The 27,633-nt window shown below is 36.2% G+C and overlaps 2 protein-coding genes across 3 annotated transcripts in view; both read left to right on the top strand.

Moving 5' to 3' along the window:
• INTS2 (integrator complex subunit 2) overlaps positions 1 to 17,066 on the top strand; it is a 61,317-nt gene extending 44,251 nt beyond the window's left edge. For both annotated transcript variants that reach the window (XM_047080926.1, XM_047080925.1), the window contains exons 19-25: positions 3,750 to 3,875; positions 8,183 to 8,381; positions 12,239 to 12,490; positions 12,845 to 12,952; positions 13,327 to 13,432; positions 14,787 to 14,963; positions 15,075 to 17,066. In XM_047080926.1, coding sequence (XP_046936882.1) covers positions 3,750 to 3,875; positions 8,183 to 8,381; positions 12,239 to 12,490; positions 12,845 to 12,952; positions 13,327 to 13,432; positions 14,787 to 14,963; positions 15,075 to 15,244 — 1,138 coding nt within the window. In that variant the 3' untranslated portion in view covers positions 15,245 to 17,066. The remainder of the gene's footprint in view (positions 1 to 3,749; positions 3,876 to 8,182; positions 8,382 to 12,238; positions 12,491 to 12,844; positions 12,953 to 13,326; positions 13,433 to 14,786; positions 14,964 to 15,074) is intronic.
• A 3,177-nt stretch (positions 17,067 to 20,243) lies between these two features.
• The window catches only part of BRIP1 (BRCA1 interacting helicase 1), a 204,202-nt gene continuing 196,812 nt past the window's right edge, over positions 20,244 to 27,633 (top strand). Inside the window, 3 exon segments of the mRNA XM_047080924.1 lie at positions 20,244 to 20,491; positions 22,588 to 22,699; positions 24,533 to 24,706. Coding sequence (XP_046936880.1) covers positions 20,396 to 20,491; positions 22,588 to 22,699; positions 24,533 to 24,706 — 382 coding nt within the window. The 5' untranslated portion in view covers positions 20,244 to 20,395.

The following is a 27,633-nucleotide window of genomic DNA, read 5'->3' as shown; positions in this document are numbered from 1 at the left end:
AGGCGTCCGACTTCAGCCAGGTCACGATCTCGCGGTCCGTGAGTTCGAGCCCCGCGTCGGGCTCTGGGCTGGTGGCTCAGAGCCTGGAGCCTGTTTCTGATTCTGTGTCTCCCTCTCTCTCTGCCCCTCCCCCGTTCATGCTCTGTCTCTCTCTGTCCCAAAAATAAATAAACGTTGAAAAAAAAAAAAAAATTAATAAAAATGAGTTCCTCATGTATGGTCTTTTGTGGCTAATTGTGATTTAGATCACCATTGTATCTTCCAATCATTGCCATGGCTTCAAATTTTGCTGCACATTAAAAATCACCTGGAGAGCTTTTAAAACCCCTAACCCCCAAGTTGTAACCCATGCCAATTAAATCAGAATGTCTGTTGGTGGTCATTAGGTCAGCCATTAGTATTTTTTTTTTAAGTATTTCCCGGTGATTCTGGTGTGCAGTAAAGTTTAGAGAATACTGGATTAATTATTTTGCCTTTACAAAGATGAGTCTCTCCTGTTCCATATATTGCATCAAAAACACCTGGTTTAAGTAGGTGATGGGGATGGAGTGCACTTGTTGTGATGAGCACCGAGTGTTTTATGTGAGTGTTGGGTTACTAAATTGTACACCTGAAACTAAAATTACACTAGGTTAACTAACTGGAATTTAAATAAAAACAAAAGAAAATACTGTTTAAATAGAGAAACAACCAAAAACACCTAGTAAAAACAGAATGCTGGGCTGGACTTACCTGTGATTTTGATTCAGTAGGTCTGGGAATATTTATGCTTTTTATTTTTTTAAATGCTTATTATTTTGAGAGAGAGTGCGTGTGTGCCCACAAGTGGGGAAGGGGCAGAGATTGAGAGAGAGAGAGAGAGAGAGAGAGAGAGAGAGAGAGAGAGAGAGAGAGAGAGAGAGAATCCCAAGCAGGCTCTGATTCAGGGCTTGATCCCACAAACCATGAGATCATGATCTGAACTAAAATCAAGATTTGGATACTTAACCAACTGAGTCCACGCAGGTGCCCCTATACTTTTCAAATTTAATTTTTACTTATATCAGATAAAGAAATACACATAACTTAAGAACATAAATAGTATATTCCTTCCCATTTTAGACTGTTGCTCCCCAGAGACAACTATTTTCAGCTCTCTTACCTTTTTATTCTGGCATTTATGTCCCCCCATCTATCTCAGTAATATAATTACTATGATTTCCTGACTATCCAATTTAGAAATTATCTTACGACTTTCCACTATACAAGATAAAGGGTTAGCACTTTTACCTGTTTGCTCCTCCATGAGTTCCTCTTCCCCCAATACATACTTTCCCTTCCTCTGTGTCTCCCAACACAGTAATATCAAAATTTTTGGTTGAAGCAGTATTCAGTGTGCCTCTTAAGTCGTAATTTTATAGGTGACCTATGCAATATCCTTTGATTACAGTCTCTTTCCTATACAGCTGCCTTCCTTTATACCTTATACACAAACCCTGAGTTAATACTTTCCTCTTCCATTTGCTTGGGGTTTGTTTTGCTTTTGTTTTTGTTTTGTATCAACTAATTCATCCCTCAACTTCATTGAGAGGAAATTTACTTTACAATTAGTTATAATACATCAGGTAATGTATCAGTAACATTTTTTTGTTGGAAACATTCCTTTCATAGCTTTCCATCTTCATTTTTCAATTTGGGACATGCACAGTAGTCATCCTGGAATTGCTTTTGTCTCTCTTTTTGGATTCCATGTTTTTCTCTTTCTTGGTTTACGTCTTCATTTTAGTGAGTGGAACACACACTCAAGTTGTTCCCTGAGAAAGGGTGTTTAGAGAACTTATTTATTTTTTGAGACTTCCAGGTGTGAAAAGGTTTTTATTCTTCCCATTACATGTGATTATTCTTTAGCCTGGGTGTAGAGTTCTAGCTCAATTTTCCTTTCAGAAATTTGAAGACTTCATCCTACTGAATGAATTGAGCTTCCCTTGTTGCTATTAAGTAATCTAATGATATACCAATTCCCACTCCTTTGTATGTGACCATTGTTTTTTCTCTCTTAAATTGTAGGGTTTTTTTCTTTCACTGTTCTCTGGAATTTCATGATGATGTATTTTGGTGTGGGTCTTTTTTTATTCATAGTTTCATGTGCTTGGCCTTTTTTTAGTCTGGGACTAATGCCTTCATTTTTTTTTTTTTTTAATGTTTATTATTTTGAGAGAGAGAGAGAGAGAGCACAAACAGGGGAGGGGCAGAGAGAGAGGGGGGGACACAGAATCCAAAGCAGGCTCCAGGCTCTGAGCTGTCAGCACAGAGTCCAATGCGGGGCTCGAACCCACAAACTGTGAGATCATGACCTGAGCTGAAGTCAGACGCTCAACTGACTGAGCCACCCAGGCACTCCTAATGCCTTCATTTCTAAGGACATTTTAATATATATATTTTTTCTTCAATAATTTTTTTCCTCTGTTTTCTGTAGTTTTTGTAATTGGGATTTTAAGCCTCTTGGTTTAAACCCCCCGATTTTTCAATTTTCTCTCTTCTTTTTAAATTTGTCTTTTAAATATATTTTCTGAATATTTCCTCAGTGTTATCTTCTGGTCTTTGATTTGAATTAAAAAAATTTGTTATATTCTTAATTTCTAAGAATTCTTTCTTACCTGAATATTTTTAAATGCCTACTGTTCTTGTTTCATATATGCAATATTCTGTCCTTTAAGGATATTAATTATAGGCTTAAGAAAAATTTCTCATCCCTACATTCTCTGTTTCTTTGAAGTTTCTTTCTGTTTGCATATTTTTTTTTTTTTTAATTTTTTTTTTTTCAACGTTTATTTATTTTTGGGACAGAGAGAGACAGAGCATGAACGGGGGAGGGGCAGAGAGAGGGAGACACAGAATCGGAAACAGGCTCCAGGCTCTGAGCCATCAGCCCAGAGCCCGACGCGGGGCTCGAACTCACGGACCGCGAGATCGTGACCTGGCTGAAGTCGGACGCTTAACCGACTGCGCCACCCAGGCGCCCCTCTGTTTGCATATTTTAAATATTTATTTATTTATTTACTTATTTATTTTTATTTGAGAGAGTGAGGGAGGGCCGATGTGGGACTTGATCCCACAATGCTGGGATCGTGACCTGAGCCAAAATCAAGAGTCAGACACTCAACTGGCTGAGCCACCCAGGTGCCCCTCTGTTTGCATATTTTAATCTTTCAAACTAGATGCTTTCCTTAGGTGTCTGATGACTCTTGGCTGTCCACTCATATGTAAGAGTGGACAAGCAAGCTCTGTGTGCAAGGTGGGGCTGATGAACTCTGCGGCTTCCCTGTAAGAGATCAGGTACTCTTCATACTGGCATATCCTTCAGTAATTATAATATACAGTCAAGTTAGTAATCACTTTTATAGTTTTGATGTCTAATTTCTAAGTGGCATCTCACATTGAGATATTATGGTGATACAGAACCAGGACTTAATTTATGAGGCCAGATACAGTTTCAAAGTGCTGGGATTTTCATTCATACTTTTATATGCCATGATTATTCCATTACAACTGTGAGGACTTTTGAAACTACTTTGTGTTTACAGTTTTATCTTCATTTGTTTTAGAGACATCATACTTAAGTTAGGTTTCTATAGTTTTAATTTTTCCAAGTTCATTCACATCTTTTTAAAAATTTTTTCCTGAATATATCATTCTAAGTTAGGAGTAGATGGCTCCAAGTTTGAAATATAATATAGCTGTTTTTGAACATGTGATTATTTTCTTATCAGGCTGTGGGTAATGACAGTTAATGCACTTCAACCTTCAATAAAGTTTGTACGACAGCAAAAGTATACTCAGAATGACCTGATGATAGATCCTCTCATTGTCCTAAGATGTGATCAGAGGGTACACAGGTATGTGTCATTTGAGTTTCATTTTTATTTTGGAGTTATACTTTGGAGAGTCAAACGAAATTGAAGAAATTTAGTTTAAGCTTATATCTTACTGTTCTTACAGATAATTGGCAGTATGAGCTGTGAGGTTTTGTTTTTTTGTCTTCAGTCAAAACTATTTATTCAGTTTAATATTTAATATGTGATTAGTAAAACCTAGCCTTGTTGCTAGCATTTTTGTAAAAGGCTTTTAAAAAACTGGCTTAGTATGAACTGTTATGTACACTAAAGCTGTGATCTTTTTGGCATTTTCAGTTGTGATGTTAGCTTGATTCCACACTTGTCTATAATTCCTTGTCAGTTTTTGAACTTAATCAATTGAGTTGAAGTGACTTCACCTCAAGGGGCAGATTTTGTTAATTCACATCATTAACATTTGAATTTCCAATTGCTAAGTAATCTCAAAGATATATAGGATGAGGGGCCTGCCTTTGAAGTGATTATTGCCTGTATGGGGAAATAATACAAACACATGAGAAGTTAAATAATATGGTCATTTGCAGATGAATGGTATAGTATATGAATGCTGTTAAAGGATCAGGAAAGATGTAGATGAAGTGGGACCTGAGTAGTATTTTAAAGGATAGAAATAGGGTTTAGATGAGTAGATACTATAATGATGGGGCTAAGGGGTCAAGGAAGGCATTGTGGGAAAAAGAGCAGTTTTGAGCAAAAGTATAGAAACACAAATGAAAAAGGCTTTGTTGGAATGGAGGGGTAAGTTGTTGAGAGGAACACACTTTAGAACTGGAATGTCAAGTTGGGGTCAGACTATCGAGGGCCTTGAATGTTAGGCTAAAGAGGTCATGTAGGTGGTACCTTGAGAAGCCTTAGGTTAGATGGCTTGGGATGGGGGAAGGACTCTGGAGTTAAAGAAGACTTAACCAGGATATATACTCTCTGAATGTACTCCTCTCTCCTCAGCTGAAGGATGATATTTGTGAAGTGACAAAAGTTGCAAAATCAGCCACGTATGGTTTGGTGAGATCAAGGTCTCATAGGAAATAGGAATCAAAAGAATGAACAGTATAAATGACACTTAAGTATCTAATAAAAGAAAAATAGCAGTAAATAACACTTCCAGAAAAAAACTTCTAAAACAATTTGTCAGTGTTAAAAATCCACTTAAGTAGGTAACTTTTCACTTGAATTGTCTCCAGTTGTTCAAGAAGTTGTCAAATTATGGTATCATAATGTATGTAATGTTTTTGTAGCTTAGATTTTCACTTGTGAAACTTTCCCCCCATTAATAGGTACTCTTATATCTATTGGCTGCATAATATTCCATATAGATACGCTATGCTTAACCCAATCCCTATTGTTGGATATTTTGCTTATTTCTGTTATTTGTTATCATCAGTAGTGCTGTGGTGACTGTGTACTGAGAATTTCCTTAGAACAGATTCTTTTTTTGTAAACATTTTATTTTTAAAGTTTATTTATTTAAGTAATCTCTGTAACCAATGTGGGGCACAAATTCATGACCCTGAGATTAAGAGTTGCATGCTTTTCTGACTAAGCCAGTCAGGTGCTCCAGAGCAGACTCTTAAAAATAGAATTATGGAGGCAAAAGTAACATGCTCATTTTCAAGACTTTTCATTCATATTTTTCATATTCATATTTTGATTCATACTCATATTTTTATTCTGCCATCTAGAATGGCTGAACCAGTTTATAGATTGAATGTTTTAATATGTTTATTGGCTATTGCTATCTCTTCTTTATATTTTAGTCCACTTTTCTATTGTAATGCTTATCTTTTTTGATTTGGAAAGAGTTCTTCATAAAGAATATTAGCGCACGCGCTCTCTCACGCACTCTCTCTATATATAGCTGGTTTTTCCTGTGTGGTTCTATTTTGCCTTTTAATTTTGTTAATTAAAAAAAACATTTTTTAATGTTTATTTTTGAGAGAGAGAGACACAGTGTGAGTGGGGGATGGGCAGAGAGAGAGGAAGACAAAGAATCCAAAGCAGGCTCCAGGTTCTAAGCTGTCAGCACAGAGCCTGACATGGGGCTTAAGCCCATGAACTGTGAGATTGTGACCTGAACCAAAGTCGGACACTTGACTGACTGAACCACTTAGTAGGTGCCCCAATTTTGTTAATTTTTTAAAAATTTAACTTTTTTACCAAGTGATCATCCAAATGGTTTTTAAAAATATCAAATAATATAAAAAGATATATGCATAAAAAGATACGACGTTTAGGATTTGCTTTGAACTAACCCAGTGTTGGTGGTGGGAAAGTGGATGCGGGCATAGAGGAAATGACTGGCCATATGTCGATAACTGTTGAAGCTAGGTGATTAGTTATTGGAGATTCATTATCATATTTCCTTTTTTATGTGTGTATGAAACTTTTCATTATATTAGTAATGTGAACAGACACATTAGTGTTCATTAGTAAGTGAACAAACACATTAGTGTTCATTAGTAAGTGAACAAACAAGAAGATTAACAGTAAGAAAAAGGTATACAGTGAAAAATCTTATTCTTTCTCATTATCTACCACATTGCCATGGCTAAAGCAAAATTGTTCTTTGGCCTCCTGACCAATCCTAGTTACGTGTCCAGAGAAAACTTTGTTGTCATAATGGTTTGTATGTAGTTTTACTTTCTACATATTTATAAATTTATAAGTAGAAATACTTTTTTCCCCAGTGGTTTAAAAAAAACACAAGTAATACATTGTAGGTATTATTTTGTTCTTTTAATATATGATTTTTTTTTAAATTTTTTTTTTTTTTAACGTTTATTTATGTTTGGGACAGAGAGAGACAGAGCATGAACGGGGGAGGGGCAGAGAGAGAGGGAGACACAGAACCGGAAACAGGCTCCAGGCTCCGAGCCATCAGCCCAGAGCCTGACGCGGGGCTCGAACTCACGGACCGCGAGACCGTGACCTGGCCGAAGTCGGACGCTTAACCGACTGCGCCACCCAGGCGCCCCTATTTTGTTCTTTAAAAAAAAAAAAAAACTTAGTGTTGTTTATATGTTTTCCATATTGATACGCATAGTTCTACCTCATTTGTTTTAACTTCTGCATAGTATTCCATATGTAAATTACTAGGTCTGTCCTCCAGAAACTCTGATTTGAAATTTTGGAATGGAGCTTGAGTTGTTTTTGTTTTGTTTTGTTTTGTTTTATTCAAATAAGTACCCCAGATTATTCTTCTCTTCAATTTTAGGAAACATTGCCATAGTTTTTTAACCATTGACATATTTTTTTTTTCACTGTGAATACACAGATGCTTATTATAGAAAATTTGGACATTTCAGAAAAACCATGGATATATTATTGATGAACATTTAAGCTGTTTGCATTGTTTCACAGTTATAAACACAGCTATACTGCCTGCTTATGCACACATGCTAGTTCCCTCTGTGATAGACTGAGAAGTGACATTTTCCAGTTATTCTAAGGGCTTGGCTTTTTAAATTTTAGTGGTTACTAATTTGTCTTTTTTGTTGTTTTCTTTCTTTTTTTTTTAAAGTTTATTTATTTTTGATAGAGGGAGAGTGTGGGTGGGGAGGGCAGAGAGAGAGAGGGACACAGAACCCGAAGCAGGCTCCAGGCTCTGAGCTGTCAGCACAGAGCCTGATGCAGGGCACGAACTCACAAACTGTGAGATCATGACCTGAGCCAAAGTTGGACGCTTAACTGACTGAACCACCCAGGCGGCCATTTATATTTCTTATATTTGTTCTTATCTCACTTAAATTTAATCTGTAACATTCTTTTAGGAATGAATAACTATATTCTTTTATAGATGAGGAAACTGAGGCTCAGAAAATAACTTACTCCAGGTCAAGTGGATGAAGAACTTTTGGAATACAGAGTTGTCGTGCTCCAAAGAAGAAACAAGAGTAGAAAGAATTAACTATTCTGTTCTAATCTCCTTCATGTTATCGATAATAGAATATTTCTCTTTGAGGACAGCTGCTTCGCAGTTTCATCATCTAAGAGATTTACTGGTAGTGTCAACGTTTGCAAAAAAGGAATCTTGTCTCTAGGGCATACATTTATATTTGATTTTAGCTGATAAGATGGAATAGTTAATACTTAAAATATTTTCAAATAATCTTGAAATACAGAGGTTAAGACAAATATATTAAACTTTTATGTTTAGAATAAATATTTCAGTGGGAAAAGTGTTACTACTCTTTTTAGTTTTTTTCAGGTACTGTTCAGGACTGATTGATCATGTTCTGGCTAATTTATAAATTTATTTCTTTCTCAACTATTTTTCTTTTTTCTGTGTTTAGATGCCCGCCACTGATGGATATCACTCTACACATGTTGAATGGATACCTTCTTGCATCCAAAGCCTATCTTAGTGCTCATCTGAAGGAAACAGCAGAGCAAGATAGGCCTTCTCAGAATAATACAATAGGCTTAGTTGGGCAAACTGATGGCCCAGAAGTTACCAGAGAAGAATTGAAAAACGCATTACTGGCTGCTCAGGTAATAAAATAGAATTTGGTCTAGAAAGGCATGAGCTTCTGTCTTAATATAATGAGTTAAATAGATGTTATTTGATAGCCCTCTGTGTACAATGGTGACATATTATGAATTTCTTTTTTTTTTTTTTAATGTTTATTTATTTTGAGAGAGAGAGAGACAGAATGTGTATGGGGGAGGGTCAGAGAGAGACGGAGACACAGAATCAGGCTCCAGGCTCTGAGCTGTCAGCACAGAGCCTGATGCGGGGCCTGAACCCACAAACTGCGAGATCATGACCTAAGCCGAAGTCGGACACTTAACCAACTGAGCGCCCACCCAGGTGCCCCATGAATTTCTTTCATTACAGAATGTATTATAATGGTATTACCTTTGCCACTGAATATCAAATGGACTGTATTACTAAAATTAGGAATAATCTTTATGATATTAGGTTAATAGCCATTTATTTTATTTTATTTATTTTTTGGTTAATAGCCGTTTAAACAAGATTTACATTTTAACAAAATACAAAACTTTTGTTTCTTAAAATCAAATGGTGGAGACAAATAGAACAAGAAGTATATATATAATAAAATGTCATGTAGTGGTAAATAGTATGACAACATAAGGAGTTTGGTTTTATATTTAGAAAAGTTTTTTTTTGTTTGTTTGTTTTTTTTTTTAGAAAAGTTTTATAACAATGTAGAATTTTACTGAAACCTTAAGTAGTCATTTTTTGAATAAGACAGGAGATGTGAGATGATTAAATGTTAAACAATTTGAAGTCTTTAAAGTAGAAATGTTTTCTTAGTTTGAAATATATTTTCTGAGGGACGCCTGGGTGGCTCAGTCAGTTGAGAATCTGACTTTTTTTTAAGCTTTTGTTTATATATTTTAGGAGAGAGAGAGTGAGAGCAAGTAGGGGAAAGGCAGAGAGATAGAGGCAAAGAGAATCCCAAGTAGGCTCCACACTATCAGCGCAGAGCCTGACACGGGGCTCAGTCTTATGAATCATGAGATCATGACCTGAGCCAAGATCCGGAGTCAGACACTTAATCAACTGAGCCACCCAGGCACCCCAAGTGTCTGAGTCTCGATTTCAGCTCTGGTCATGATCCCAGGATCGTGGGATCAAGCCCCGTGTTGGGCTCTGTGCTGAGTGTGGAGCCTGCTTAAGATTCTCTCTCTCTTTCTGCCCCTCTCCCTCCCTCACGTGCTTTTTCTCTCTCTAAAATAAAATAAAGAACAACCAAAAAACAAAAACAAAAACAAAAGCTGGAACCGAGATATATTTTTTGAAATATTTTCATTGGCAATTAATGGAATTCGAATAATAATATAAGTCCACAGTCCCTTATCTGTGATACAGAAATCCAAAAAGCTATGAAAACTGAAGCATTTTTTTGGTAATTCAGTTGGCAGAAAAACCTGACCTGATGTGGTCTCATTTGTGACCTGAATTGATATGAAGCTATTTATGGCCTTATCCCACTTATTTGTGAATATTGTTCTGCTGTAGAAATGTGAATATGTTTGACTGCAGTGTGTGCTACCCTAGTCTCTGCTGGAGGTATTATATAATATCACATTAAAAGGAATTCTGGGGGCACCTGGCTGGCTCAGTCAGTGGAGCATGCGACTCTTGATCTTGGGGTCGTGAGTTTGAGCCCCATGTTGCGCATAGAGCTTTCTTAAAAAAAAAAAAAAAGATTTCTGAGTTCTAAAAGAAATCTGGCTCTCAGTTTCAGATAAGGGATTGAGGATTGTAATAGCTGCCATTTACATAATGCTTGTTATATGCTGAATGCTATTCTAATTTCTTTATATATTTAATTTAATTTATATACAATTATATATGTAATATACATGTTACATATTATTTATATAATTTATATTATATATTTAATACTAATCTAAGTTCTTTATCTCATTTAATCTTCACAGCCAATCTGTGAGGTATGGAGTATTATCATCTCCATTTTTATAGATTAGGAAAATAAGACTTAGGGAGGTTAAGTCACTTGCTCAAGGCCACACATTTAGTAAGTGGCAGAGCTAGTATTCAAGCCTGGGTAGTCTGGCACCAGAGTCTACAAACAAAAACACAACAAATCAATAACAACCCCAAACCAAAAACCCTTCAACCCAAGAATTATAAAGTAAAGCTGACCTTACTTCATTAATGATTATAATGTAAGGCTAACCTTACTTTATGATCAAGTTCTGAAAACAGATGAAGTAATTGTTTTCTTCCATTCCAGGCAATGGCTATCTTCCAGAGATAGATACATCATGTTGTGTGTGTGTGTGTGTGTGTGTATATTTTTTTTTTTTTTTAACTTTTTCCTGCTAGGTAAGAGTGATTATAGCTCTCCTTTATATGTAGGGGCATTGAGTAGATCACCCTCAGGAAATTACTGTTCTATGAAATGACACTCAAGCTTGTAGACTGAGCAACAATGAGTTGTACAGGTGGAATAGATCATAAGGTAGAACTTTTCCTTGCAAAACCAGGGTCTTAAAGAGCTCATCTTCAAATTAAAAGGGAAAAAGAGCTTTAGGAGGTGACTTTTAGGCATTAATTATTAACCACCATCTTCAGAGGAATTAATTAGTTGGTGAGAAAAAAGGCCAGGTGAGAAAAGAGGAGAATGCAGGATAAGATCTTTGGAAATGTAGGAATTTAAGAGAAAGGGAAGGAGATTCTGGTAGAAGTTATTTTTTGCTTAGGGCCTGTTTTGGATGTCATCGAATCAGAATACTCTTGTAGTAGATATTCTTAAACTGGAGTCCATGGATCTACCTTAGTGATATGTGACTACCCTGAAATTATATATTTGTTTACATTTTAATTTTTTTAAAGCTTTTATTTAAATTCTAGTTAGTTAAGATATAGTGTATTGTTGAGTTCAGGAGTAGAATTTAATGATTCATTACTTGCATATAACATCCAGTGTTCATCTCCAGTGTTCATCACAAGTGCCCTCCTTAATGCCCATCACCCATTTTGCTCATCCCCCACCCAGCTCCCTTCCAGCAAATACTGTTTGTTCTCTGTAGTTAAGAGTCTTTTATGCATGTGCCTCCCTCTCTTTTTCCCCCCCCCTTACCCCTGTGTTCATCTTTTTTGTGTGTGTGTGTTTATTTTTGAGAGAGAGACACAGTATGAGCAGGGGAGATACAGAGAGAGGGAGACATAGAATCTGAAGCAGGCTCCAGGCTCTGAGCTGTCAGCACAGAGCCCGAGGAGGAGCTCAAACTCACAGACCTGACCGTGAGATCTTGACCTGAGCTGAAGTCAGATGCTTAACCAACTGAGCCACCCAGGCGCCCCACCCCCCTTTTTTTAATTAATTTTTTTTTTTTGAGAGAGAGAAGTTTGCAAGTGGGGGAGGGTCAGAGGGAGAATGGAGATAAAGAAGCTCAAGCAGTCTCCACGCCCAGTGTAGAGCCACCGCAGGGCTCTGTCTCAACAACCATAAGTGAGATCATGACTTGAGCCAGAATCAAGAGTTGGATGCTTAACCTACTGAGCCATTCAGGCACCTGTTTTGTTTCTTAAATTCCACATGAGTGTAATCATATGGTATTTGTCTTTCTTTGGCTTATTTTGCTTAGCATAATATTTACATGTTCATTTTTATACAGAGAAGGTGTGTAGTTTTCTTCAGAGACTTAAAAGGGTCCTGAACAAGGACCCTAAACAAAGTGAGAATCGCTACCCTATAGATTGTTCACATTTGCTTTTAAAAGTACCTCTTTTTTTTTTTTTAAAGAAGTTAATTTACCACTTTTGTTCATGTGAAAACAAAATTAGATTTGGTTTTCAAACAAAATTTTCAGAAACTTCTTCAATTCACTGTTTTATTTGGTTGTAGGATAGTGCAGCTGTCCAGATTCTCTTGGAGATTTGCTTACCTACTGAAGAAGAAAAAGCAAAGGGTGTCAATCCAGACAGCTTGCTAAGGAATGTTCAAAGTGTTATTACTACTAGTGCTTCAAATAAGGGAATGGAGGAAGGAGAAGACAATTTGCTCTGTAACCTTCGAGAAGTTCAGTGCCTTATCTGTTGTCTGTTACACCAGATGTACATTGCTGATCCCAACATTGCTAAACTTGTTCACTTTCAGGTGTGTTTTCAAAGAATGATGCTTTATGGTTGAACTTTATTTTTGAGGGAGGGGGAGTGCTTTGATTATAAAGTTAATAAGGATCAGTCAGAAATTGGAGATCACATAAATGATCATAGTCCTTTGTAATAGGGAAAAAAAATCCAGATTTTTTAGATATTATTTCAGACTAACATGTTTAATTTATCTCTGTTCTAGTGCACCAGAAAGGCGAAATGCCAGGATATATGTAAGGCATGGTAGCCTTCTGAGCAACTTTTACATAAAGGAAGAAAAACATTCCTGTGTATTTTTCTCTGTATTTGGCTTATAGTTTTTTATTTCTAACTTTTCCCCCCTTTCTTGTTGTGATAGGGTTATCCTTGTGAACTTCTACCTCTGACAGTCGCAGGTATTCCATCTATGCACATCTGTCTGGATTTCATACCTGAGCTTATTGCACAGCCAGAACTTGAAAAACAGGTAATGAGCATTTTGGAGCTTTAGGAAAATTTTAATCTCTCTCCAGTCTTTAGTTGTCAAGCATTTAACAATTTAATACTTTTAAAAAAAAAATTTTTTTTTTATATTTATTTTTGAGAGAGAGAGAGAGAGAGAGCGAGAGCATGAGTGGAGGAGGGGCAGAGAGAGAGGGGGACACAGAATCCGAAGCAGGATCCAGGCTCCGAGCTGTCAGCACAGAGCCTGATGCGGGGCTTGAACTCACGAGCCATGAGATCATGCCCTGAGCCAAAGTCTGACATTCAACCGACTGAGCCACCAAGGCGCCCCAAATTTAACAGTTTAATACTTAAGGATTCTTCAGAAACATGTAACATTTTGGTTTTGTATTGCAGATATTTGCTATCCAGCTGCTTTCTCATTTGTGTATCCAGTATGCATTACCAAAGTCACTCAGTGTGGCTCGCTTAGCTGTGAATGTCATGGGAACTTTGCTAACAGGTGTGTAGCCAACGAGCATCAATAATAACAACTTCTAACATAAAGTAATACATATTTTTCTGAATTTAGTAGCACGATGTTTTCTGTGTTACTAGTAGTTTATGCCATCTCTTCATTTATTCTTTTGAAAAATTTTCTGTTACAAATATAATTTACAGTGAAGAGATGAATAGGTAAGCAAATAGCATCTTTTATTTTGTGAATGAATGTATACACATGTAAGTAAATATAATAAGCTTTCCACATTTTATGAATGAAAATCAGATCTGCTTTCTGATTGTAATTATGTCAATAGAAGACAAGTTGCAATTTATTACAACTGCTTAGTTACAATTTATTACAAATGTAATCATAATGTATAAATAAGAGATAAATATATAAGTTGTTTCCTTAAGTTTTAAAACCTACTTTAATATTTTAATCACTGTCTGGTTTGTAGAGTTAAATGGTATGAAAATAAACTACTTTAAAAGATATGAACTATATATTACTTGGCAACCAAAAAGAATGAAATCTTGACATCTGCAACTATATGGATGGAACTAGAGGGTTTTATGCTAAGCAAAATTAGTTGGAGAAAGACAAATATCATATGATTTCACTCATCGGAGGACTTTAAGATACAAAACAGATGAACATAAAGGAAGGGAAGCAAAAATAATAGAAAAACAGGGAGGGGGACAAAACATATGAGACTCTTCAATATAGAGAACAGAGGGTTGCTGGGGGGGATGGGGAAGAGGGGATAGGCCAAATAGGTAAGGGGCATTAAGGAATCTACTCCTGAAATCATTGTTGAACCATATGGTAACTAACTTGGATGTAAATTAATAAATAAATAATAAAAAAAAGAAAAAATAAAAGATATGAACTATAATTCAATCTTTTAACGTTACGCCTTAATTTTATATTCTTTCTTAGTGCTCCTATACTACTTTATTGATTTTTCTTTTCATTGTATTCACCTCATGTTATGGTTAGTTTTCGTGGTTAAGAGCTTTAACTGCCTGAGTTCAGTCCCAAGTCCATCACTAACTGGCATGTAGCCTTGAACAAGTTTCTTAATATAAGGTTTATTTAAGAGCTTTCCTCCTTTATAAAAGAGGTATCATCATAATACTTTCCTCATTCATATAACTGTGAGAATTAAATAATACTTGTAATGCACTTTGGGAGTAAGAATTTATGTTGGATGATGGCTGACTATTACATTAGATTGTAAACTCCTTGAAGGCAGGGATCAGCCCTGTCTTAGAAAACTTAGTACAGAGCATGGTACTTAATATATTTAGTAGGCCATGTACATTGAATTTATATCTGTAAAGTAAAAAGTTGTTTAACTTCTTTCCAACAGTTTTAACGCAGGCTAAGCGTTATGCTTTTTTCATGCCAACTCTGCCAAGTTTGGTCTCTTTTTGTCGAGCATTTCCTCCCCTATATGAGGATATTATGTCTTTGCTGATCCAAATAGGGCAAGTCTGTGCCTCTGATGTTGCCACTCAGACAAGAGACATTGATCCAATTATTACACGTAAGTAGTAACTTATTTTCAAAGTTGTTTTGATATATCAAAGAAAAAGGCCAAAATCCTTTCCAGATTCCTTGCCTTAATTAATTCATTTTTTTTTCCTTATGTTTCTAGGTCTTCAACAAATAAAGGAGAAACCGAGTGGATGGTCTGGAATCTGTAAAGATCCATCTTACAAAAATGGATCTGGGGACACTGGAAGTATGGATCCTGACGTACAGCTCTGTCATTGTATTGAAAGCACAATAATTGAAATAATAAACATGAGTGTTAGTGGAATTTAAAAAAAAGTAAAACAAAAAAGTGAAGCTGTTTGCTGCATATACTCAATACAAATCTGCATCTTATAACAACTTTAAACTGAATGGGAACAGTAACGTCTTGGAATCATTAAACGATTCATTTCAACATGAATATAATTTAGAACTCTCTTAAGAATTGTGCTTGCTTGTATTTGATTGGCAGTTCTTTGGATCTACTTTGCTGGTATGTTTATATTGTAGCAGCAGAGCTTCTTTTGTTTTTTGTTTGTTTGTTTGTTTTTTCCTATTGGGAGCACATTTAAGAAGTCCTTATTGGAAGGTGAATTTGGCCTTGTATTTAGCATTTGCAATAAAGGAAAAGTGCCATGCCTTTAACTTAATTTCTTATAAAGATGAGTGGGTAGCCGTAGTTTATGGCTGTCAGCTCATAACAGTGTAACAATGATGCAATGATGAGAGGGAGAAAAAGGGAAGGGAGACTTCAGGAAAAATTAGTTTAAATACCTGATAGAAATTGCTAAAACTTGCAATGCAAGTAATTACAGATGAGAATTTTAAGATTTTACATATTTGCTTCAATTTTTACTAATATGTAGACATATGTTTAAAGAGATACTTGAATAATTTGGAATTTTAAGATACTGGTTTAAAAGAAACATCTTTGTGCATAGAAGAACCTGAAAAGAGATCTCATTTCGTTGTTGTTTTTTTTAATTTATTTTTATAATGCTTTACTAACTTACCTAGGGGTCAGTGGTGGGAAATACATTGGTATCTAATTAAAGTTTAGGGCAGTAAAACGCACTAGATTGAAGTGCTCTTGGTGTACCATTAGGATTATAATTCATGTCTTAATTTTAGAAGATTTCTGAATAAAAAAATAAACAGTATTTCGACCTAAGGAAAAATTAAAAACTGTAAAGTACCATGTGGGTGAAGGATTTTGCAGTTGTGTTAGTAACTTCCATTGATTAGGCAGATGCATTCAGGTAACCCATAATCCTAATTTTTCCCCCCTTAATTAAATATCCAACATAGAAGGTACTTTTCTTTGCTTTCTGAGAAATACCTGAATGACACACTCCTCCCAACCTCTCCAGTCCCCTGCTTTGAAACAGACCTCTTCACTTGTATAAGAAATTAGGTAGACTAATAAGAAAGTGTGGTTTTTTTAAGAAAAGAAACTTAACCTTAGTCTTTTCAGTAGTGTATAGGCACATCTCATTTTTCTCCTTTGTAAAATGGAATTACTACTGGCCCTACCTCATAAGGGTATTATATGAGACCTAATTTGTAGCTATTTCAAATCATGAAGTACACAGCATCACAGATGATAGAATATTTATACCTTTTATTAGATGCTTAATGTTCAATTAAGTAATTTTGATGCAAAAAGTAAAAGCATACACTTAAAAAATACCGTAAGAATTTTCATATTTTTAAAGAAAGCAGTTTTATAGTCTTTTAAGATTAAATACAACTGCTCCTGTTTTGTTTTGTTTAGTTTTTAAACAGAGGCTTTGGAATATTTTGTGAGTACGTAACTTCTAGGAGTTCAGAAAATGTTGAAATGTTTTCTAACTAAATGCAGTGCACATTCCTGGATCAATTTTCAAAGACTGGTCAAAACCTGCTGTGTTAAAATAACATATGCTGTTTTTCATTAGATTTGTTGATGATGTAAATAAAATGTGTAAATATATTAGTAAATGTTAATATTCATGTATTTTAAGTTAAGGTTAAGATTTGTCACAATGTGATTTTTTTTTATTCAGGTGAAAACAGATGTGTGCAACTATTTTGAATATTGGTTTATAAACATTCATATTCTTTATCAAATGAATTTGTAGTTTTTGTGTTTCATTTCACTGCAGCTAACTTGAAAGGGACATTTCAAGGTACTGGAATCTAGGGGTCACTGGCTCCAGGGTTTATGTATGTCCCTTTCTGTTATGCCACATACATCAAATGACAATACAAAGTTATAGTCAGTTGAGAGCCTTAGGAATTTAGGAACAGGAAATCAGAATAGTTACCTTGGAGCAGTTACTTAAAAGATTGGATATTTAAAAAATATTTTAAATTAAAAGAAATTGAAAACAATTTGTAAATGCAGAATAGCAATTTGAAGGTATTTTAAGGACTTATTTTTTATATATTATCCTTCATTCCACTGTCTTAACAAATTACATTTTTTGTACTTTCCCTTCATCTTTGCCTATGCACACATATTTGTCATATAATGGAAGTAGTGGTACCCACTAATGGTATACGGTTTGGAGTCTGCTTTTTTTCATTTAATTTTATATGGAATTGTTTTTTACAAGTTGTTTAATTTTTATAATTACAATTCATAGTGATTTAGTTTTATAATTATTGGCTTCATGATGATTGAATTGGTATATTATAACCATCTTCCTATTACTATACGGAAGTTTATTATTTTTTTTCAGTACTACAATAGGCGCTGTTATCAACTGAGGTATTATTACTTTTTCTTAATTTTAGATTACTTATTTAGGATAAATTTATGAGTCTGAGAGGGCCAGATTGAAGGGTAGAATTTTTTTTCATGACTGTAAGTATTGTCATTTGGGGACGATGTAGTAAAAATGAAAGGCAAACAAATCCTGCTGCTCCCTCCTGGAGCAAACCTCTCTCCCAAACCAGTTTCTCGAATTTGAGAAAATGTCTCAGGTTTTGCTTTTTTTGGACACTAGTATTTTAATCAAGTTTCAGGCTATACAGAACTTTTTAAAATAACAATTCAGAGGGATCATGATTAACCTACTTTTGAGGAACTTTAAGTGTACTTCTTGGCAAAGAATAAACTGGCCTTTAAGGGCCAGAAGGTGGATGAGCCACAATAGAAGGTAGAAGTTACCTGGTGCTGGAAGACCTCGAGAGCGTTTGTCTGGTTTAATTTGGTATCGGAGAAAGCCTTGAATATTATGAGATACTGTAGCCGGTTGTCATCGAACTTTTTCTCCTGGTTTGGCTTAGTCTGGCAATTCCCGCTTCAAGTCTCTATACCCTGACTGCTTATAAAGTTAGAATTTGAATTAAGTGGCACTGATGAGTGCTCGAAGAACTCGGCAAGACTTAAAGGTGTTTTCTCTATGTTAGTCTACAGACTTTAAGAATACAGACTTTGGGTTTCCAAGAAAGCTATACACAGGTTAAATCACCGGTTTCAAAAAGTCAAAGAGAACTCTTTTCCTTTAAATTCCTGAGATTTGGACGAGTCGTTCACGCTTTGGGTAGTTCCCCTTCCGGTGTCGCCACTTACCTTGGGCCGACTTTTATTGCGGAGGCTTCCATTGGATGCCAGAGTCCTCGCCTCCCTAAACTCCCGCCAGGACTGGTTGTTTCATTTCTGGTCTTGGCGTCTGATTGGTTGTCTGAGCTCGTCCGGCGATTGGATGTCGGGAGTTAAGGGGTGGGAGGCGGGAATTCGTCCGGGAGAGCGTGGTTGAAGGGACTGATGAGGGTTGGAGGGGAAAGCTAGAGCCACCCGGAGACCGCGACCAGGCATGGGTGGTAGCAACCACCTGAGGGAGAGAAAGAGGCTTGTGACCTTTCTTCTTTGTCAGCGCTCCACTGTATTTTTTTTTATTTTTATTTTTTTTTGCGGCTATAGCTTTCCTTTTCTTCTGTGAAGGAAAAGCTTTCCTTTTCTTCTGCCTAGCCCTTAGGCGTTTCTTCGGTTTTCCCCTGGACAGGCAAGTCTGTCTCCCTTGCCCGGGAGTGCGCGAAATCTGCGGGAAGGCTGCTTCCGCTTTCGCCCTACCGCCTTGCTGGCTGGTCGGTGTTGATTGGATCACTAGGGCGTCTGGAATCTCTGCGGGCTGAGGGAGGAGGAAAGTATGAGGACGGAAACCTGGGGAGAAGGGGAGCCTGTCCTCCCTTGATGGGAGCGGAGTCCCGTTAGGCGGCCGGGAGCGACAGGCAGATACTTGTAGTTTGTTTTGGTTTTGTTTATTTTACTCAGTGTGCGTGGGAAGCTACCCCATTTTGAGATGCCTGTTGCCACAACTGGGGCGGGGGATGGATTGATTTGAAGGTCATATCTGAGTAACTAGACCAGCTTTGAGTTGTTGGTTCAGATTAAGGGGTTAGATTCCACCAAATTTCATTCTCAGAGCTTCACAGAATCACAAGATATTAGGACTGGAAAATACTTTAGAATAGTGGCTCTTCTTTTGGAACACATAGGCTATGGTTAAGGTTATAATTGGTTTTCCAATCTATTACACTGTTATTTCAACCATCCCTCCATCCCCAGTTTGAGTTTACAAGTTTTTTTTCACTATTGCAAAGTGGTACCGATGTATATCAGTCCCTCCCTACCCCGCCCCTTTTCAGTTATTTCCTCAGGATATATTTCTGGGAATGAGAAGTATGTAGACCCTTTTTAGAAAAATTCAGTCATGCACAGAAACTTCATAGATCCCAGTTTCTGGATTATATATGTCGTAGGTTAAGAAAAGGTGGTTTAGAATTGTATCTATGTATCTTAGGTTAAGAAAAGGTGGTATAAAGTAGATCATTTCCTCTGTGTACCCATACTGAAGTTTGGGTACATTTCTGTACATTGTTATTCTTAATTCAGTGCCTGGCTAATTTTCATGAAAACCCGATCAGGTGGGTAGTATTATTTCCATTTCACAGATGAAGAAATAAGCTCTGAGAGGTTAAGTGATACACACAGAGGAATTTAAATGTAGGTTTGCCTTACTCCAAACTCATCTTCTTTTCATTATACCCCCCTGACCTTTAAATAAGAATTATTGGGCACCTACTAAGTGTCAGGCCATTGTTATTACAGATAAGGATCTTAGTCTATAGAAGTGAAGAGACATGATCAAGGTAACATATCTGAGTTGTTTTCAGAACCTGGTCTAGAACCTGTACTTTCTAGTTCCTAGTCCACAGCTTTGGCAGAGCATGGATGAAAATTGACATTTGTCAGATTCCAAGACATGCTCTCAACTGTTGTGATTTATAAGACTAGGAAATTTTTTTACTTCCATTTGTTTTGTTTAAACATTTATTCCAATTTTTATTTCCAGACATCTGTCCTAATGTTGGGTATCTGGTTTTCTTTGAATGGTGTTTCAATATTGATTTTCATTTCTGTTGCAGTTAGGAATCTGAAGTAAAGAATAAAGCATGATGGCTTCAATGTGGTCTGAATATACAATTGGTGGGGTGAAAATTACCTTTCCTTATAAAGCTTACCCATCACAGCTTGCTATGATGAATTCTGTAAGTATTTTTTTTTAATGTTTTATTTATTTTTGAGAGAGAGAGCATGAGTGAGGGAGGGACAAAGAGAAAGGGGGACAGAAGATCCCAAGAGGGATATACCCTGAGAGCAGCAAGCCTGATGCAGGGCTCGAACTCATAGACTATGATATCATGACTTGAGCCGAAGTCAGACGCTCAACCGACTGAGCCACCCAGGCGCCCCCTGTAAGTATTTTTCAATAGTTATTTTAAGTCTTTATTAAGATACATATGTTTATAATTCATAAGGCTACATTCATTTTCTCAGGTAGTAAATGGATTGAAAATATTTGCCTGCTTCGTTGAAGAACATCTAACCCTTGGAAAAATAATACCACTGCTAAACCATATATGTCCATGGATATAATGGAGGCAAAGGAGAACATTCTGAAAAATATTCTCAGCTCATTTGGAACTTCTATTTACTTTGCAGAATTACTGCTTTCTATGAAGTATTTGCTGTCTATTACACAGACTAGTATATTTTTTTGAGACTGTTCATATAGGCAATATGCAAACTTAAGGAAACCAACTGTGTTAAATCTTAATATTTTACTATATTTACTTTATACCTTGTTTACGAGTGTAATAGAGTATTTTACGTAGTTTAAATGTTACATAATGATACGATACTATACCTATCTTTGTGCAGAACTTTTTTTTCTCTTGACATATTTAAAATGTAGGCCTGTCGAGTAAGAGATTGCTACGGCTGAGGTCAGAGAGGTCTTTTCCTGCTTTCTCCTCTAAGGTTCTGATGGTTTCCTGTCTCACATTTAGGTCCTTTATCCATTTTGAGTTTATTTTTGTAAATGGTGTGAGAAAGTGGTCTAGTTTCAACCTTCTGCATGTTGCTGTCCAGTTCTCCCATGGAACTGGAGAGTGTGATGCTAAGTGAAATAAGCCATACAGAGAAAGACAGATACCATATGGTTTCACTCTTATGTGGATCCTGAGAAACTTAACAGGAACCCATGGGGGAGGGGAAGGAAAAAAAAAAAAAAAAAAAAGGACGTTAGAGTGGGAGAGAGCCAAAGCATAAGAGACTGTTAAAAACTGAGAACAAACTGAGGGTTGATGGGGGGTGGGAGGGAGGGGCGGGTGGGTGATGGGTATTGAGGAGGGCACCTTTTGGGATGAGCACTGGGTGTTGTATGGAAACCAAGTTGTCAATAAACTTCATATAAAAAAAAAAAAAAAAGAAAATGTTCCATGTGCACTTGAAAAAAAATAAAAATAAAAAAATAAAATGTAGGCCTGGTGACTGTTAATCCATTTTACATGCTATATAGTATTCCATTATATGAGTATACCAGAATTTTTTTTTCTATTTTCCTTTTGATAGACTTCTAAATTGTTTACATTCTCTAGCAATTATAAACAGTGTTGCTATGAACTTTATTATTCATGTTTCCTTGTGTTCATGTGGGTAAAATTTGGAGTATATACATAGTACTGTACATGCTGGAGTTGGGTATCTTCAACTTTATTAGGAATCATTAGTTTTTGTGCAAAGTGTACAGGGGTGCCTGAGTGGCTCAGTTGGTTAAGCATCCAACCCTGGGTTTCAGCTCAGGTCATGATCTCACAGTTCATGAGTTTGATCTCCGTGTTGGTCTCTGTGCTGCCAGTATGGAGCCTGCTTGGGATTCCCTGTCTTTCTCTGCCCTTCCCTCACTTGCGTGCTCTCTCTCTCAAAGTAAATAAACTTAAATAACAACAATAACAACAGAAACCAAAGTTATAATAGTTTACACTCCCATGAGCAGTAGCCTCCCTTGTTTTTATCAAAAATATTCATGTACTATATTCTAGTTTTACAGAAACCATTAAGGCACAAATTGCTTTTTTTCATTTCTTTTTTGCTTGATATGCTTTTTAGGGCCATCATAATTTTAGGGAGAGATATAAAGGAATAAAGTTTAGATTTCACTAAACATGGGTGCTTGCTTCTGCTCTTGCTGTGCTCCCTTAAGTACAACCTTATTTCTCATTGTTGTATTTGTACTTCTCCTGGAGAGATACCCTATGAAGTAAATTGCTTATTGAGTTTTTCATTGTTTTTGTGTCCATAGATTGTCAGAGGATTAAATAGTAAGCAACATTGTTTACTGGAGAGCCCTACAGGAAGTGGGAAAAGTGTAGCCTTACTTTGTTCTGCTTTAGCATGGCAACAATCTTTTAATGGTAAGTAGTTGTTGATATTTTCAGGTTCCTTATTGGGACCTGAAAAAAATATTTTAATAAATTACTTTTTATCCTGAATGGTTCAACCATGTTCTAGCTAATTTAAGTGTGGATTCTCTTTTAAGATATTTCTTTATAAGTTAAATATCTTCCAAAAGAGTTTCAATAGAGCAAAATATGTTCAGTTAATTCTAAAACAATTTTGAGCATAATGTAGTCCTTTATTTGATGATTCATAGTATGCACAGGAATCTTGGAATGCTTAGAGTTATCATTATGAAAATGATTATGATTGGGGCGCCTGGGTGGCGCAGTCGGTTGGGCGTCCGACTTCAGCCAGGTCACGATCTCGCGGTCCGTGAGTTCGAGCCCCGCGTCAGGCTCTGGGCTGATGGCTCAGAGCCTGGAGCCTGTTTCCTATTCTGTGTCTCCCTCTCTCTGCCCCTCCCCCGTTCATGCTCTGTCTCTCTGTGTCCCCAAAAAATAAATAAACGTTGAAAAAAAAAAAAAAAAGAAAATGATTATGATAATCTGTATTTAAAAGATGCAAGAGATTGGCCTGTAATGGTGTATAATACACAAATAATTTGAGTAAATCCTTTAATGTATTTGCTTATCTGTCCCTTCCTCACAACATTAGAACATGGAATATATAAAGGAAACATTCTAATCGATTTTTCTACTTGTTTGGATGCTATATAAGCAAAAGTTTATTGTAATATTGTTTTCATGAATACATATTTTTTTTCCATTACTTTTATTTGCTAACAAAGGCCTAGTATATTGACTTTTATAAAAGACTAGCTGATGTACATAATGAATCCGAAATGCAGTATTGGATATGTTTTAGTTACATAATTAAATGGATTTGACCTAAAGTATTAGGAGAATTTAAAGTTAACCAGGAGTGTGTGTAGGTATGTATATATGTTTTTATGTGTGTGTCTTTTGAAGGGAAATCTACTTATAAGACTCTTAAAAATGAACAGTAAATATTTTATAACTTTTGTTCATTCTGATTGTTACTGATAATCTTTGGGGAAAAATGAGATAATCTGTTAATAATTTAAAATTTTAGTGGGAGACCAAAAAGTAGAATTAGTAGTATTTATGTAGTACAGATGGGAAAATAATGTCATTACTGCTTATAGAGAATAATTATTCACCTTTTTTTTTTTTTTTTTTTTAGTGTCTATGAATTGTGTATTTATACATGTAGGCACACAATGTAGACCAATTACAATTTTGTATTTTATTTAAGTATTAAAAATTACCTGTTTTATTTAGTTTGAGTATTGACCTTAAAGTATATTTTAATACATGTATCAGAATTGATACATCATGAAGCATGTTTCTATTTGAAATAGATGTATAAAGTGGAAATGACTTAACCCTTATATGTTTATGTTTTTTGATGTATTGAGCTTTCAATTTCTTCATTTAAGGAAATAGCAGTAATTAAGAGTATACTTTAGGTCTTTATTTTAATCTTCCCTGCTTGATATTTTAATAAAACTTGATATAAATGAGTACTTGAGTGGTTAACATTATCTTTGACTATTACTAGATTTTTGCAATTATGTAAATTGATAACTCCCTCTATAAGTATTTCTGGCAGAAGTGTTTCTTGCCTGTTGTAATTTGATCCTGGAGATAGGTTGACCAACTTGCCCAGATCTGCCAGGTACTTTTCTAGTTTTAGGACTGAGAATCTTGTTTCCTAGGAAACCTCCCAATCCTGGGCAAATTGGGTGGTTGCTCATCTGAGTTGCAGAAGATTATGAATGTTTGTTAAATTAGGAATATTACAAATTGAGATTCTTTCATTTTTAGGAAAGCCGGTGGACAAAAGCTTAAGTAAAAAAGCTGAGGAACCATTGTCATGTTGTTGTGCATGCCATTCAAAGAATTTTACAAACATTGACTTGAAACAAGGAACTTCACATCATTTCAATTGTCCAAGTACACCACCTTCTGAAAGATATGGCACTTCATCAACTTGTCAAGGTAGTTTATACTTTGCCTGGCTCTTTTGATATCTGTGGTAGCCTTAATTATTGCTGTTATTAGATTTATCTAAGATAAATTTGGTTAGCATAATGGATTATGTATCTCCACCTAATTCTCTGGAATTATTTTCAGATAACACACAGAGTAGTCAGATATCCTTGGACTATTGTATTCTTGGCTTGACTTTTAATTTATTCAGACCTTTTGCTAGTTTAAATCATTTTTTGAAGAAGGCAGTGCACAATAAATGATATTTAGAAATTGATCTTATTTGTGGTCAGTATTGTTAGAGTTTAAAAAAATAATACTGATTTGTATTGTAAGACAAAATCAGCCTCATTCGTTCATCTTTATGAATTTGCCTGAACTTCTGAGGCCAGTATATCCTCTCTGAGACTTTTTTTTTTTCTAAGTACATTAGTTTTTTTTTTTTAATTGAAGTATAGTTGACACACTGTATTACGTACATTAGTTTCAAGTGTGCAACATAGTGATTCAACAAGTCTAGGCATTATTCTGTGCTCACCACAAGTGTGTCTACCATTGTCACTTTAATGCTATTATAATACCATTGATTAGATTCCCTGTGCTGTACCCTTTATCCTTGTGACGTATTCATTCTGTAACTGGAAGCCTGTATGTCCCACTTCTCTCTGGCAGCCATCAGTTTGTTCTCTGTGTTTATGGGTCTGTTTCTGCTTTTCATTTATTTATTCAATTGTTTTGGTTTTTAGATTCCCCATATAAGTGAAATCATGTGGTTTTTATCTTTCTCTGACTTATTTCACTTAGTATAATACCCTCTAGGTCCATTCATGTTGTCACAAATGGCAAGATTTCATCCTTTTTTAAGGCTGAATAGAGAATCAGGTAAATTTTAAATATGATCCTTTACTAGTTCTTACTAGATTTATTTAAGAGAAGTATACTAACAGACACCTGGCTGGCTCAGGCAGTGGAGGGTCCAATTCTTGCTTTCAGCTCAGGTCATGATCTCATGGTTCATCGATTTGAGTTCTGCTTCAGGCTCTGCACTGACAGTGCAAAGTCTACTTGGGATTCTCTCTCTCCTTCTCTCTGTCCCTCACCTGTTCTCTCCCAAAATAAACTTAAAAAAAAGAGAGAGAAATATACTAAGAATATCACAAGATTATTAATATTTAAAAGTATTTCTTTGGCTTTGAGTATATGGGAATGGTTAACCATTATTTGCCTAAGCTGAAAACCTAGGAAATATCCTGTATGCCTTGTTCTTCCATATTTCTCCATGCAAACCTCTATCTCCATTGATACTTCCTTAGTGCCAACTACAATGTTTAGTTTAGAGCATGCATTAACTTCTTGTACTGCTTTCACTCATGCCATTCTTTAATCACTTGTAGGAAGAGAGAGGTTGCTATGATTGATTTAAGTCTAAATAGTATCCATTTCCTAAAATCAGGGTTGGAGTCATCTTCCCCTAAAACACATGACTGTGGGGGCGCCTGGGTGGCTCAGTCGGTTGGGTGATCGACTTCGGCTCAGGTCATGATCTCGCAGTCCGTGAGTTCGAGCCCCGCATCAGGCTCTGTGCTGACAGCTCAGAGCCTGGAGCCTGTTTCAGATTCTGTGTCTCCCTCTCTCTCTGACCCTCCCCCGTTCATGCTCTGTCTCTCTATGTCTCAAAAATAAATAAACGTAAAAAAAAATCAAATAAAAAAAATTTATAAAAAATAAAATAAAAAATAAAAAGCTTTAAAAAAACAAAAAACAAAAAACACATGACTGTGTGGAGGAGGGTAGCTGTTTGAACTAAAGTATGATTCTGTTAGGAATGAGGAAGAAGTGGTTGAATACATGCTAGAGAGGTGATCATTAATGTTGTCTACACTATTCTTTTAAATTTATTCTTTAATTTATTTTTTTTAAGTTTATTTTTGAGGGAGAGAGACAGAGCATGAGTAGGGGAGGACCAGAGAGAGAAGGAGACACAGAATCTGAAGCAGGCTCCAGGCTCTGAGCTGTCAGCACAGAGCCCGATGTGGAGCTTGAACTCACGGCCTGCGAAGTCGTGACCTGAGCCAAAGTGAGATGTTCAACTGACTAGGCCACCCAGGTGCCCCAATGTTTATTTATTTTTGAGAGAGAGAGAGAGAGACAGAGTATGAGTGGCATAGGGGCAGAGAAGAGAGAGAGAGACACACACACAGAATCCAAAGCAGGCTCCAGGCTCCCAGCTGTCAGCACAGAGCCGGCTACGGGTTTTGAACCCACAAACCGTGTGATTGTGACCTGAGCTAAAGTCAGATGCTTAACCAACTGTGCCACCCAGGTGCCCCAGTGTTGTCTACACTATTTTGACCCTTAGCCCTTTTGACTTTCTTTCCATTCCTTAAGAGGGTTATGCTTTCTCTTGTCTTAGAGCCTTTGTTTGTAGTGTCTCTTCTGAGGAAAATCCCATTTTCAGTTTGTTTTCCTGCTTTTCCTTTAGGTCTCAGCTTAAATATCACTTCCTTGAAGGAGCCATACTGACCTTTCTATCAGACTAGATTTGGTTTCTGTATTATATTCTGTCCTCTCACTGTGTACCTCTCCTTTATAGCACTTGTCATAGTTTTATTATCCATATGTCTGTATTCATCATTTATCAATCTCAGCTTCCCATAGCAAACTATGTACTCCATGAGGTCAGGGACCATGTCAGTTTGCTTATCATTGAATCTTTAGTGCCTAGCAGAGTGCCTGGCATATAGTAGGTGCTAGCTAAAGATTTATTGTATGAATGAGTGGAATTGACTTTGAGATAATTATAGGAACTTTGGTTTATCTTTATATACAACCTGGTTTTTGTTTTTTTTTTTTTTACGTTTATTTTGAGAGAGAGAGAGAGAGAACGAGCATGCACAAGTGGGAGGGGCAGAGAGAAGGAGAGACAGAATCCCAAG

Source organism: Lynx rufus, unplaced genomic scaffold (genome assembly GCF_022079265.1).
Source record: "Lynx rufus isolate CCGP_SWC_20201006 ecotype Redwood Valley unplaced genomic scaffold, mLynRuf1.p SCAF_18, whole genome shotgun sequence".
Taxonomy (NCBI): Eukaryota; Metazoa; Chordata; class Mammalia; order Carnivora; family Felidae; genus Lynx; species Lynx rufus.
The sequence above is the reverse complement of the archived record's forward strand: the minus strand, read 5'-3'. Positions and strand labels throughout refer to the sequence as shown.